This window comes from Etheostoma spectabile, chromosome 12 (genome assembly GCF_008692095.1).
Source record: "Etheostoma spectabile isolate EspeVRDwgs_2016 chromosome 12, UIUC_Espe_1.0, whole genome shotgun sequence".
NCBI classification, from domain to species: domain Eukaryota; kingdom Metazoa; phylum Chordata; class Actinopteri; order Perciformes; family Percidae; genus Etheostoma; species Etheostoma spectabile.
This window is the reverse complement of record NC_045744.1, coordinates 17,859,606-17,873,879: the sequence shown is the minus strand read 5'-3', so window position 1 is coordinate 17,873,879 and position 14,274 is coordinate 17,859,606. Positions and strand designations below refer to the sequence as shown.

The 14,274-nt window shown below is 40.6% G+C and overlaps 1 protein-coding gene across 4 annotated transcripts; it reads right to left on the bottom strand.

Moving 5' to 3' along the window:
- Nucleotides 1-1,083: 1,083 nt before the first annotated feature.
- On the bottom strand, nt 1,084-11,379 carry LOC116698924 (1-phosphatidylinositol 4,5-bisphosphate phosphodiesterase delta-1). Of its 4 annotated transcripts, none has more exons than XM_032531170.1 (16): nt 10,943-11,379; nt 9,763-9,969; nt 9,252-9,410; nt 8,258-8,486; nt 7,964-8,093; nt 7,508-7,736; nt 5,770-5,971; nt 5,150-5,294; nt 4,916-5,068; nt 4,625-4,768; nt 4,359-4,518; nt 3,816-3,932; nt 3,510-3,688; nt 3,223-3,355; nt 2,672-2,821; nt 1,084-2,449 (listed from the first exon to the last, which is right to left on the bottom strand). In XM_032531170.1, exons 2-16 carry the CDS (start codon nt 9,851-9,853, stop codon nt 2,358-2,360), a joined length of 2,313 nt encoding a protein of 770 aa, XP_032387061.1. In that variant the 5' UTR covers nt 9,854-9,969; nt 10,943-11,379; the 3' UTR covers nt 1,084-2,357. The 4 variants fall into 4 exon arrangements, with proteins under 4 accessions (XP_032387061.1, XP_032387062.1, XP_032387063.1 ...); XM_032531171.1 differs by having other exon boundaries at nt 4,359-4,515; nt 10,943-11,378; XM_032531172.1 differs by lacking the exon at nt 9,763-9,969.
- Nucleotides 11,380-14,274: the final 2,895 nt, after the last annotated feature.

Below are 14,274 nucleotides of genomic sequence, written 5' to 3'. Positions count from 1 at the left end.
ATGGCGGTATGTTAATTTTACTTAAATGTTCTATGTTATGCTCATTTTCAGGGTCATACTTGTATTTTGGAGTTTCTACTAGAACATGTTGATATGCTTCATTGTTAATTAAAAAAAACATTTTTCATACTGTCTGTCTGAAAAATGTCTATTTACCTGTAGGGTGACTCTTTCTGAAACGCTTATTTTAGCGCCCGTCTCTTTAAGACCTCCTCCTGAAAAAGCCCAGTCTGCTCTGATTGGTCAGCGTTTCCAGGTTTTCTTATCTGCATCTTGCAGATAAGAAATGGTGTCCCTGCGCCACCATTGCAGCTGCAGATTGATTGTAATGCACTGTAGCAGAATTTTATTTTTTTAACATCACAACCTGCCGGCGATTCTGACCGCTCATCTAAAGGCACCGTTTTGTATGCATTTCTCTCTGGATTGAGCACTTCGATACTTTAACAGTATTAATATAGCACCCTATGGTAACTACTTTATAATAAAAAAAGACATGAAGACTTACTTTAGCATATCGTCACCTTCCTAAAATAATCGCCTAAGTCATTTTTTGACAAAAAGTATTTTCTTGCCTAAATCATCTCCTCATGGTGCTGGCCACCTCTGGTAAAATTTCCTACATTCTCAGTTGAACAGGTGATGTGATTCTACGCCTTTGTATAACTGCCTAAGTCAAAATATGTTCAGTATTTGGTTCAGTTTTTTGTGTTTTCTGAAAAACGTGAAAAAATGACTTATGCGATTATTTTAGGAAGGTGACGATATGGGACCTTTTAAGGGCAACATGAACAAGCTGTGAACATTGATAAAGCGAACATGTTAGCATACAGTTAACCATTGTTTATAGAATATTGGTTGAAATTTAAAGCCGCTTAAGAACATAAGCCAATAACCTTACATTAGTAAAGGCTTTCACCTCATTCAACCATAAGCTAACCCATGAGCTGTGTAGTAATGTGCATCACCTCCCCAACTTCCTTTTGCCACTTTGTTTGCCAGGGGTGTGTCCATCCAAAGTTCACTAAGTCGATGGTTTTATTCTGTGAAAAGGCAGAAGTGGCTCAACCCAAAACAGCTTTACTTCTCCTGTTTGCATAAAATTAACTGGTTCAAAAAGGTACTTGGTTTAGCTACTGTACTCACTGACTACTACTGCTGAGCTGTAAGCGTTATTGTTATAATTAGTAAGGTCATCAAGTACCTTACAGTTGTATTATTCCACTTGTTACCACTGGATCAGAAGCCCCAGGATCAATAATTAAAAGAGTCTTGACTACAGATGCACGGTTTATCCACATGGAACCTTCAGATAAGTGCAATACACTTAATCAAAGTGCTGGGAAAGAAAACATCGAGATGGGTTTCATGTTTAAAAGTTTTCATCTTCATTTACAAAAATAAGTAGTTGTGATGATGTCACATGAAAAATAGTCATACTTGATGATTAATTACTGAAAGACAAAGCACATTAGTTTTAATGTCGACTGTTTCTACAGATTTCATAAAATTGTCGTTAAAAAAAAAAGAATTTAAATCTGAAATGAGAGACACAAGCTGTCTTAAAAACAAACTGGATGTGGTATAAGACTAGTGCAACTCATACAAACTGATTAAAAGTTTGTATAATAGTCCCTGTAATGGGACTCATCTGGAGCATTATAAAGTCTAGCAATCTTAAGCGTCCGGTATACTTGCCGTTCCCGACTTGTCATTCGCCAGTGTGACGTCATGGAGCGCCGTGACTACTTATACTCGGGCGTGGTGGTCGCAACACTAATTGCAGTCTATTCCTGACAGAGGTGGTGCAGCTAAGGAAAGGCTACCGACTTTGCTATTTCTACGGACTAGAAGAAGAAAAAAGGTAGATAGATGATACTTTATTCATCCCAAAGGTAAGGTAAACAATGGCAAAGAGAAGACCGCACTAAGATTCGATGACCTACTTCGTCGGATTCATTCACCATAAAAGAACTCATCTTAACCCAGTAACGACCTCTGGTCGCGCACTTAAGATTCTGGCGCACCAGCGAGATCTGTCATTTTGACGTCACATTGTCGCGCGACAGGTCGGCTGCGGCGACTGTAAAGAGGCCTTTGGTGTGTATGTACAGATGCCCTCCTCTCACTACAATTCATCTCCGGTTGCAGATGGAGTTCTTTTTTCTATCCTTTGACAAGATTGTAGTCTCTATTTGACTTTAAGAATAGATGCTCAAACTACTGGAATTAAGAAAATAAGTTAATCATGAACTAAAACTATAGAGCAAATAAAATAAATACTACAAATCGGCTGAAATGTGGCTGTGTAATGGAGGTCCTTGTGTCTTCAGAGGCACATGCCAGTCGGCGACGTCTTACTCAGCATCGAGGACCATGATGTGTACAAAGAGTCCAGCTGAGAGGAGGACGTCTCCGTTCCTATTGAGCAGAGGCACGTGTCTGTATCCTGTGTGGGAGCACAAAGTGGCTGCAGTCAGTGATCAGAAAAAGGAGAATATGAAGAGCTCTTTGTTGCAGGGTGTGAACCAAGTTCTCTATTCTCGAGTAGAGAAGGGATAGTTCCTGTCTCTGTTCATTTATGAAGTGTGAAAACAAAGCACTATCAGTGATTTTACGTCATTTGGGTTAACAATTGGGGGGGGGGGGGGGGACCAGTTGCAAAACTTACCCATTTTTAAACTGTTGAATGGAAGTGTGTACTGTCCAATAAACTCATTGTCAGACGCGAAGTCATAGTCTTCAACAGTGAAGCGCACCAGTGCTAGCTCTGGCACGTACACATCAAACTGGAAGGTTTCATTCCATTCTGGGTTAAAACCTTTAACAGGAAAGGGGAAAAATGCCAACAGTGAGTTGATGTATCACATCATTAATTTAGGATGCATTCCAGGAGTTAATTGGTGATCTTTTAAACTGCCTTGCCTATTTCTGTTTCAAAGGCTGCCATGATTTCCCAGAATGCATTTTAAAACCACCCCCAGAGGGCATGAATACATTAGTTGTATGCAGCTGTGGGTTTTACACGTTTAAAAACAGATACACAGCGTAGGCAGAGCAGGAGTTTCTCCCAGTAAACAAGAAGCATCAGTCTTACAACTGACTCAAAATGGTACGTGTGTTGCATCTGCATTGCATTCTGGTCTATTGAGGCTACTACTGGTAGAGACGTGTTCTATCAGTACAATGCACATGTATTTGAAGTTGGACAGAAAAAAGTACCATTGTTTTTAACGTGGCTGGTCTCTTTCTCAGCATTATCAGTTGGCACTCCGTACACCGCCACTTTAACCAGCGGGTCCACAATGGAAGATTTCTTCTGGTTCACTTTGGGGAGCTGCTGGGCGGATATAACCTGATGACAGATGACAGGTGGGGATACATCATGTTAGAGAAAAAAAATAAAAGAAGATCCTTCAAGATCTGAACCGCAGACTACTTTTGAACGGGAAACGTCAGCGAATGCTTGGGCATAATGTCAGTGGGAGTTATTACAGCGGAACACTCACCATAACATGGAGCGTCTTGGGCTTCAGCCAGTCTCCTCGGGTCAGGGTGATGGGGTCAAACTCTGTGTCTCTGTCCCTCATGAAGGCCGGTTTCAGGATGTAGCCGCTCTTTCCGTTAACCAGGAATCTGCCCTGGTGAACATCCATGTCTGTGCAGGTTGTCTGGAAGTTTAAGGCCACTGAAAAGAAATACAATGATGCAGGGACAATGATGAATTAAAAATAAGCGACAATCTCCCATTAATGTCAGACTGGACTGTACATGTGAGAGTTTATAATTCCCTCCTTGGGTCAATATTTATGTACCAATTTGGCAGCCGGCGTTCCACAGAGGCACCGGGTTGTAGTTGGAGGAGCCGGCCCTGGAGCCTGCTGGGTAGACGCGGCTCAGCTTGTCCACGTTATGACGGATGTAGGAATTAGCTGCAGAGAACACGTTGAGACAGAAGAACAAAGTTATCTACTGAGCTGAAAGTTAGTTTCTAATCACAAAGAAGGGTGCATACTTTTCATTACTATGTGCACTTCATTCTGACTGGTGCCAGTATTAACTACAATCACCACATGAAGACAACTGTGTGGTGTAGGAAAAATAAACGTTTAATTCAGTTTTCACAACTCTTCAGTAGATATTAATCAAAATAGCTGGACATTAAAATGTACAAAAACAATAAACTAATACTCTAAACCATTTGTTTGTGAGAGAGCCCTATTTCGGAAAGTAAACTAAGGAGGTTGTCGAGACTTATTCACAGGAATTGGAAGCACCAATAATTTGAAATGGTACGTTCTAAAGATAAATCTATACATTAAAACACTTGAGTGAATTCAGCCTGAAGTCTTCCTCACCTGACTCCTCTGCCAGCTTCATAGCCTTTCCCTCGCTGAAGGACGACATCTCGTAGAAACTCAGGTTTTCTTTTGCTTCCTCAAAACTACTGAAGGGGACGCTCCTACAGTAGACCACCATGTCAGACAGCTCTTTCGCCAGTTTCAGCTTCTTTTTCTTCCACGCATAAAATGGAAATTAAGTGTCAGTACAAAAGAAATGTGAGCTAATGCTTAAATGTGTTAACATAGATTATTTATTTACTCTGCCTTGATGTGAACCCCACCTTTCTTTTCTCTCCTTCATGTTCATCTTCATCATCTTCCTCCTCTGTCATGTCCCTGTCATTATCTTCTTCCCCGTCAGGAGCAAAGCTGGCCTCCAGTTTGTTTAACCTCTTTCCTTTGATCAGGAACTTCCCCTTCAGCTCCTAGACACACAGAGACACAGACACACAGCCAGACACAGCCAGACACACACACACACACACAGCCACACACAGACACACACACCTTTGAGCGACTGGTAGGAAAAGGACTAAATCAAATGTTCCTACAGTATATATAAGAGTGGATACCTCAGGAGATGGAAAGTTGATGGGCATGCCATCCCCCAGGGGGGAAGTGACGAGAGCACTGCCCAGGATGGAGGTCAGGTGCTGGGCCATGACTTCCTGTTGCTTCACACTGCAGTTGTTCTCCAAGGAAAGGATAACTGGGTAATCGGACGTCTGGGGACAACCAGACAGAGAACTCAGATCAAGGAAACTTCCATAGAGTGCTAATGGATATTTTTTGGACATTAAACACACCTTGAAAGCGTACTCCTTTATGGCCTTGATGACATCTTTAAAGAGGATCTTGGAGGTAAGGGTGTAGCCATGGTAGATCTCTGGCTCATCATCTGCTCCGTCCAGGCAGTCCAGCTCCACACAGCGGCAGCCCTTCAGCAGAGCCCTGACAGAGTCACAACTATTAGTGACCTGAACAAAGGCTGTGTAAAGCAGCCCGAGGGTTGTCGTTAATACACCCCGAAGCATTTAGGCCATTGGATAAACATATAAAGTACAACATTTAAATTGTGTTAAATTCAACATATATTAACCAGAAATATACATCAGATTGGTTATTTTCTGATCAAAACGGTTTCCTTTTTTCCCATCCAGCGCACACTAGGAATTTATCCAAAACATTGTTGCTGACATATTTGCACGTCCAAAGGCCCTTCATGAACTAAACCACACGAGTTTATCCTCAAATTGCCTTGGGACAGGCACAAACTAGACACATCCTGCAGCCCTCGGCCGGCTCACATTGGGATAGAGAGATAACCAGAGACCAAAAGTTGAATTAATATCTGCAGCTGGACATTACAGCTATAACGGCTAAATTCAAGACTCACGATTTTTACAGGCTGGATCAAAGATGTTACCTGACATAAGCCTCCGTGCTGCTGGGTCCTCTGAGTTGATCCTCCATGAGATAGGTGTTGTGCGAGGAGGAGATGAAGTAGTGGTTGAGGGGCTGGCTCATGTCCTGGTACACCTCTCTGTGATCTGGATTGAGGACCAAGGCATCTGGATGGTGCGTGTACATGAGGAAGCCATCTTTGGACAGCAGCTTCTTCTCCTTGGCTGAAAGAACAGAAAGGCACGGCAGAACAACAGTGACCCGTGAGACATTTATCCAGGACAAAGTATTTGAGTGTAATGCATACACTGTCTCCCTTAAGAGGATTCGATTTCCCCTGTCCTCATTTCCTATTAAAATCCAAGATGAAAGATCCCCGCTGAAAAGACTGTGTCAGCCAAGTTATGTTCAGAACCTCCTTGCATTAAATAGGCTTGAAAAACTTGACAAAATATGCCCTAAGCTGCATGTATGTCAAACATTCATGTGCATTACTTAAGTAAGAGTACTACCACTAACCACACTGTCATTGTCGTCAGTGGATATTGAATGTATTTAAATGTATCTTGTATGTTCATCTTGATAGGCTGTAGTTGCCATCAAAGGGCCTGTTTAACTGGTTGGCTGGCTTCCCAGAGTGATATTTGACTTGGAAAATGTTGTACATCCGTCATCAAGACTTTGTCATTTGCTGCTATGGAGTGGGATCATATTACCCGTCAGTTAAACTCACATCTCGTCCATTTTTGTTCCACACTTTAAAAGATGCCTCTGTTTCATCTAAAACTATTCACCAGAGCAGAAAACTAAACATTAATCAATACATTTGTCTTTAGGTATAGTTGTGGTTATTGTTTTAACTTTGAACGGTTAGGCTAGCTGTTCCCCCTGCTTTGAGTCTTCATGCTAAGCTAAGCTAAAAGTAACTGCCTCCTGGATCTAGCTCCATATTTACAACGAGAGTGGTATCAATCTTCTCATCTAACTCTTGCCAAAAAAGTGAATAAGCAATTTTTTTTTTTTTCCTTGCATGTCAAACTATTTCTTTAATCCTAAGAGCAGTATATAAACAGGGGCACAGCACATTGATCAAATCTGTTGTAAATGCATGTTTCTTTTGTGTAACACAGACTCTCATTGGCCAAATGCTTCCCTTTTAGTCAAAATAGTATCCCTGCTAATTTTTGTAGTTTTTGGACATGAGATTGAACGCGTTTTGTATGACTGTCATATTATGAAGACATGGAGGAAGACAAGAACACTTCACCATCCCAATAAATGTAATCCATAATGACGACAATTAAAATACAAATGCAAGACATTGTTAAACTAAAAGTAGCTAGAGTATTAGGGCTGCCCACTCCTAGTAGATTAGTTGACTAATCGGTTGTTTTGGTCTTGGTGGACTAAGATGTCTTTGGTCAATTTGTGATTTTTTATGCTGAATGTAGCTTATGAAGCTTATGAATCTTATGAAGCTTATAAGCACATCTCTGTTAAACACAAGATTTAAAGTGGTGCTTTTGCATGATACTTATGGAGGAACTCTGTTTAATAGATATGTGGATTAAATCAATCATAGCTACTTAGCAGCATTAACTTGACACCCCAGTAGTGCATGAGTCCCTGATTAGATCTAAAGACAGAAAACCTGCCGTGCTGGAATGATGCTGACACACCTAGATTGAGTAACACTGCTCCACCACACTACGAAGTAACAACTGGCAACAAAAACACAGTATTTCAGATAAGTTACTGACCATTTTCATCTGGCTCATTCTTCTGGATAATGTTGTGTGCATCAGCCAGCGTGGCTTTCTCTCTCTGTTCTTTGATCAGGAAGTCCACCAGGTTCTGAGGACTCATAAAGCCCGCCGTTTTAGCGTACGCTCCATAGATCACGTCGATTTCCTCCCGTTGGGTCAACAGGTTATAGAAATGCTCAATCTCCTCTCCAGCCAAGTATCCAGATTTGGATGTGTCACATTTCTGTATGATAGAAAAATGGAATATAAAAGCTGGTCCACACTTTACATATAACTTCATACTAAAAGTGATTTCATTAGTATTAGGGGTATGAGGTATTTGTTTTTCAGGCTTTTAACATCTTTTTCTCATATCGTAACTTTGCATCCATTTATGGACACGGTAGCAATGACTTTTTTATCTTCAGGATATCTATGTAGGGTTAGGGTTAGGGTGTCTGAGGGTGTCACCTTGAAGAGCATCTCTGTGTAGTCGTCATCCATCTCAATGTTGATCAGATGCAGGAAGTTCTTGAGCTCTGATTTGCTCAGCTTATCATCCCTGTTCTTGTCTGCTTTACTCAGGCAGCTCAAGATCCAACTGAAAAGTGTGTAATGTAAGGAGTGAATATTACGACATCTTCCTGTCCACATTTTCTAATTGGTTGTGAATTACAAGGGCACCGTGTGCAGCAGGAGTTCCTAAACCAGAGACAAATGAGTCATGTTCACAGTCTAAAACCTTCACCATCATGAGAAGGATACTGCTCTGTCTTCTGCTGGCTGTTGAGGCTGCCTATGTTGGAGATCATTTTCTGCAGGCTGTTGATCCACTGCTTGGCCTCCTCCTCTGAACTGGCGATGAGGTCCAGGTTCTTGCGGCGGCCCTTGAATTTAATGGAGAAGCAACGAGACTCCAAATGCTCCTCTGTGTACTTCTTCAAGCCCTCTGACTGACGGCCAGCTCGCACTGCTGAGATGTCATCGAGTAAAACTGAAGACGGGAGAAGTGTTGCAAATTGTTTTACACTCCCAGTGTATAATTTATTAAAGGGCTTTCCTGTCATAGGACTCATACAATATGTCTAGTTGTGCTAAAAAAAGAAGGCAGTTTTTAGGCATCCCAGAGCAGCATGTTTTGGTGAACGTAAACCTGCTGTTTGTAATTCACTGACATCACATGACAGGTTTCTGGGAACTGAATTTACTGAGCCACTGATATGCAAAGTTGCCGGATGCACCTTTAAGGGTTGCATGTCAACACACATAAACAAAATAAAGACATCACCATATTGCAGTTATGAAAAGGAGACTACATGAGAAACGTTATGGGATGTAATTCAGTGTTACAACCAGAGCTATTCAACCACTCCTCCAAAACCTATAAAAGAAATCACTATTTTGATAATCACACCCACAAAACACATCACTCCTATCACGAGCAATCCAGTTGTGTGTGATAATACACAGGACTTTCAGACAGAAATAATCTTTTATGTTTATTTTTTCTATGACCAGTCCTTCACTTTCATGATCCATGAAGGAAAAATCAATCTGATCGGAGAATAGACAGATTTACTTGCATCAGCACTGGAGACCCAAATGTGTAGGATGTTGTTAGGAAATAACTAAGTCATGTCTTCAAGTACAGAAGAGATGTGGAGTGTGTGTCCACCACAACACCACACAGATGCTTGCCTGAGTTTTTTTGGCAGGTCTCACACACAATCAGATGGGAAGCTGGGACGGTAGCACTCACATTTCTGGTTCGTCTTGAAGGTTTTCTCCGATTCGTACCACATGGTCTCACAGTCCTCCAAGAGTCTGTAGTAGCGGTTCTTCTTCCAGGACGAGGAGCGGACCTTGAGGAGGTCTCCCCCCTGCAGGAGGAACTGGAGGTCTGGATCATCCTCCATACCTGTGAAATTGAGGCGCATGGAGTAAGATTCATCAAATACAACAACTTTTTTTCCCCCTGCAAACTTACTAAGCTAAAGCCCATTTTGCACCATTTCAGTTGCCTCAAACCTTAAACTCAAACCCTGCTCTCTTGCCTCCTGCTTTACCTTCATCTTGTCAGAATACTGCATGAAAAGAAGTGAACAGGCTATTCAAAAACCCAAGTAACAAATGTTTGCTAATTAAAAGCCCTTTACCGTACAAAGTATTATAGATTTACACATAGATCTGTAACAAGCAATCTGACCCTGGAAAACACTTTGGTCTTGTGTGCTGAAGAAGATAGTTCAAATAACTGCAGTAGAGCTTACCTAAGATATCTTTGTTTATTTGGACAACCTCCTGGTCTCTGGCATATTCCTTAGATCTGTTGAGTTTAGGCTGACTTCCCAGGCAATTCATTGTGCCCTGAGGTGCTAAAACGCTACCAGACTGTGTTCACAAGGCGTTGGGACCGACCAGTGTGTTGGAGGGCGTGTTCCAGCCCCACTCAAAGTTCACTGTTCATCTCGTTCCAGCTGAAAGCAAGCACGTGACGTTACTACGACTAGCGACGTGACGTTACGTACAGCAGGCTGCAACAGGAGGTGGTTCAAAACTTAGGTCCGGTGTATGTTTCATAGGGTGTTAAGGGAAACGAGTTGACCATATTTGAAAACACCCAGATACTCGTATTAAATGATATCCAGGTAGTGAAACTAATGAACAGACTTCCCATGATAGTTATCTTCCTTTAGCTGCTACATAATAATCTCAAATGTCGCAAAGTTGATAGCTAGATTCTGTAGTACCAGAAATAACAACACGTTTAAATGTTGCTGTATTTATTAATTTGTATCGTCTGAATTTTTTTTAAACTACATTTTAACCTCGCATAAATTAGCTAGCTAGCCTACTGTAGAATATGACGTTGGACGGTAGCCTGCCTTTTAGCATGGCATTTGTTGAGTCACGGGCTCCATCTAGTGGTGAAATCGCGGTACTGCCACGCGCTGTGATTTAACTATTCAGGACGAGGCTCACTCACTCTTAAAAGTGTATAATATGCTGGAAAAACAAGTCAACTAATACGTTGAATGCTGCAAGGAGAGAAATATTGGCCTACTTAGTGTATCTCGCTAACGGTGTTTGGGGGCTTGTTCTTCTCTGGTTACTAGAGGTCGTTCGCTGTTTTTGTTTAGCGTTTCTGTTTGCAGCAAGGTAAAACAAACCACACCTTGTGCCAAAGTATTAACGATATTTTAATATATAGGCTATATATATATATATATATATATATATATATATATATCTACAGGTGCTCTTACTCGAATACATTTCATTCGATACAGTTAGTAAGAAAACATTTGATTGCAACAATTAGCCTAAAATGTTAGAAAAATGAGTAGAAGCCACTCCAAGTTATTCACTAGCAGCCTATCCTAGGATCATTCACTGTTGCAGAACGCACTTCAATTTGCACAATTAGGCCTAGTCAAAAATCTGTCTTACCGTTGTTTTTCTTTTCGATCCCATTCGTTGCCATCCTTTCTGAAATGGATCTCTTTTTTTTTTTTTTTTTTTTTTAAACAACTAAACTTGTTTTTCCTGCTTTCACTTCTCGATGTGCCTTTTCATCTAAAGTTAGCCTACTCCTGCTTTCCAGGTACGAACACTTTGGCTCTGGGATTGTTGGCCCGAGTGCTAGGACAGGACAGCCAGGGGCGGCGACGCAGGTGGGTTTCTCCTGGCCGTCTGAATGGAGCCAGCTCTTCTGTAGACTCCCAACACCGGTTTGACAAGGCTGTCAGCACTGCTGATGTCACGACAGGGTAGGTTACAACTTGACACCATCTTTTGTCACCGTGCGACTGCGAGATAACATAATGACCTACAGACAGCATTTAACGCATGCCACATTAGTTGGTCTAGCACATGCTGCCAAAATAAAAATAAAAACTCTAATCCATGTTTGATTTTATAAAACATTTCCGGTGCCAATTCCTCACCTCGAGGAAACTAGATACAAATAAACAGTCGTTTAACAGGGACCTTTACCTAAGCACCATAAGCCATTATATACTGTAATCTTGAGGCTTTAATATTTTAAGTAATATTCATACAGTGTGGGTATTTCAAATTGCTTCATGTCTGTATTTGACTTAGACTAAAACAGCTTTTTTTGTATGTGCATGCAAACACCTGTTCCTTATTTGAACACAATGTAAACATATCAAGTTGAATAGCAGAGTTGACTCTCTGTCCTGCCACAGTTGACAGTGAGTTGGAGCATTTTGGTTACACTGAATGGGACAGATGAAGTTTTTTTTTGCTTTCCTTTTCATGTGTCGCTTAGCCTTGGCAGGATAATAGCCCTGCAATCACTGGGGTGTTGGGGCTCTTGTGGCTCTCAGCACTTCCCTTTCAGGCCTGGCTTACCCTCAATGCACTGTCATCAGGACAACAGAGCTTTACTGCAGCATCAGGGGGAGAGCTTCCTGGCAAGGGCCGTCCACTTCCAAAAACCCACGAGGTCCATGGAAACACACAGGAAAACCAAGTGCAGCGTTGTCTTTAGATTTGTATCATGGCTCTGGACTCATGTTCAAGAACAAAATAAGTGGGTTATTTTCTCAAATGCATTAAAAAATAACTGTATGTGCTTTTTTTTTTAAATTAACTTTTTACATTTTGTAAATCTTGGTTCCTTGGTTCAATCAAAGAGCTTCTCTGCTCCAAGTGAGCCCTTTCTTAAAGTACGTGCATGGTGAGACAGGAGGGAGTAACTTATTTACTCTCTCTCTGGTCAGATGTTTTGAACATTTCTTGTCCATTTCTTTTAGCCACTTAATTTGCTCAACACAACAAAAAACTCAAACATTAGCCACCCCCTGGCCTGTTGCATGGCCATATGTGAATTTGTAAAAATCACTAAGTCCAGGAAAAGTCCCGCAGCAACGGTTTATGTGTATCAGTGGAAAGTAATAGAATGGATCACATACAGTTGCATTAAAACACTTCTCTTGTTGATCAAGTATGTGTCTTTGCTTGGTGTATGTGACTGATGAACAAGCATGAACAGGCCCCACTGCAGATACCATCCATAGTTCTGCTGCGCTTCTGCAAAAACATCCTCATGTCTCACTGAGACTGCCTCAGTAACCCAGATCATGCAGTGGGTTAGGATACAGCTCAAAGATTAAGTGGCATATAAAACAATAAATACAAAGACAAACAACTAATCTGCTGCAAATATTAAAAAATAAATAAAAATACACTGAGTTATGAACACCGCATCTAGTGTTAAGCACAGTGCACTGTCCATTTAGTTTTCATGAAACTTTTTGGCAAGTTTCAAAATCCAACATGGAGATTGAAAGATTAAAGGATGTTTGAAAATAATCCTTTGTTCTATTTGTGAAAATGCAATGAAGGGACTAAATTATCCTAGAGAGGCTAAATATTCTTACCAATCTTTAGCCTATCTAGTGTTTTTTAAGAATCTTTATACCTTTTGGGATAATTTAGTCCAGATGTGATAAATCTATGTATAGTGGTATTCTATGTAGACCTTCCTTGTTCAAAGTTGTCATGTGAAAAGAATCTGTGAAATCTCTCTTTTTTTATTGTTTTAAATAACAGACGAATCTAAAAGGCCGTTTTAGACATAAATATTTAATTCCTTAAGCATTTATATCGTAGACGCTGAGGACTAAATGAAGTTATTTGCATGTGTGGATGATCAATAATCCCAAAAATACGATACCACCATAGAATGTAAAACATTTTTTTTTTCCGTCTATGGATACAACATTGACAGGGCCAATCTGCATAAATAATAAAGTTAGTAGATCTAGGCCTACTTATACTTTTATTATTTTGGTAACAATTTGACGGCAGGACTTCACTTTTAATGGTCTTTCTAAATGTAGGCTCTTACTTAAATAAATCAGAATACTTCTCTCACCTATTGTTGTGTTTTTTCCCTAAATGTCTTTCAAATGTCACTGCAAACGACTAAGGAAAGAATTGTGCAATATAAAAAGTATAAAAGGCACACAATTAGTAAAGGCATTAGGCGTGAATCATGTTTTAACCTCCTCAGGTCACACAACACACCCTGCCGGAGCTCAGCTCCGTCTCCTTCAGCCTCAAACATTTTGACCCCAATGTTTTGAGTGTACCCCCAAATGTATTTTGAAAAGCTTACTGACAAATATGAAACCGTACGTCGCTTAGTGTCCACTCTCGCTGTAAAAAGCTGTGCAGCTTCAGACTCATGGATGCACTCTGCTGTCCACATGCAGGTAGATTATTTTCTGAAATACACTGACTTTATTCTTGTAATTATGACAAGAATAAAGTCACAAGTCACGCATCATAAGTCACAGTGATATAGAAATTGTCCCTGATTCTCTTAAATCAACATAATTTTCTTATTTTTTCTTGTTTAAAAAGATGTTTACATATTTGCCAAACAATATTTTGGTGTAAAAACACATTAGGTCATTTTACGGCTCGATTTTGAATGATGACCATTCAAATATAAGTTACAAAAATATTCCTTATAAGGGCTCCACCTCCCTACAAAAGCCAATTTAACCACTGGGAATATGGAGGAGGTGAACGAGCAACAAGGCAGGAGGTTTTTGATTGTTTTTAACTGTACATTTGTTGGACAGAATCTGAGTAACTAGGTGGACACTGTAGGTGAAATGTGACACCGGTAGTTGTCGGTAGTGCAACGCAATGGTTGCAAACCGCCGTTAAAATGCGAAGAAGAAGAAGAAGAGTCGTTGGCGCCCTCTATTGATTGAAACGTTACTCTGCACTCTTATAGAGGT

Coding starts and splice junctions, on each gene's coding strand:
- LOC116698924 (XM_032531170.1), bottom strand. CDS start 9,853: ATGAATTGCCTGGGAAGTCAGCCTAAACTCAACAGATCTAAGGAATAT. Junction 7,737..7,963: donor ACACAGAGATGCTCTTCAAG/GTGACACCCTCA, acceptor TCTATCATACAG/AAATGTGACACATCCAAATC. Junction 5,295..5,769: donor AGCACGGAGGCTTATGTCAG/GTAACATCTTTG, acceptor TGACTCTGTCAG/GGCTCTGCTGAAGGGCTGCC.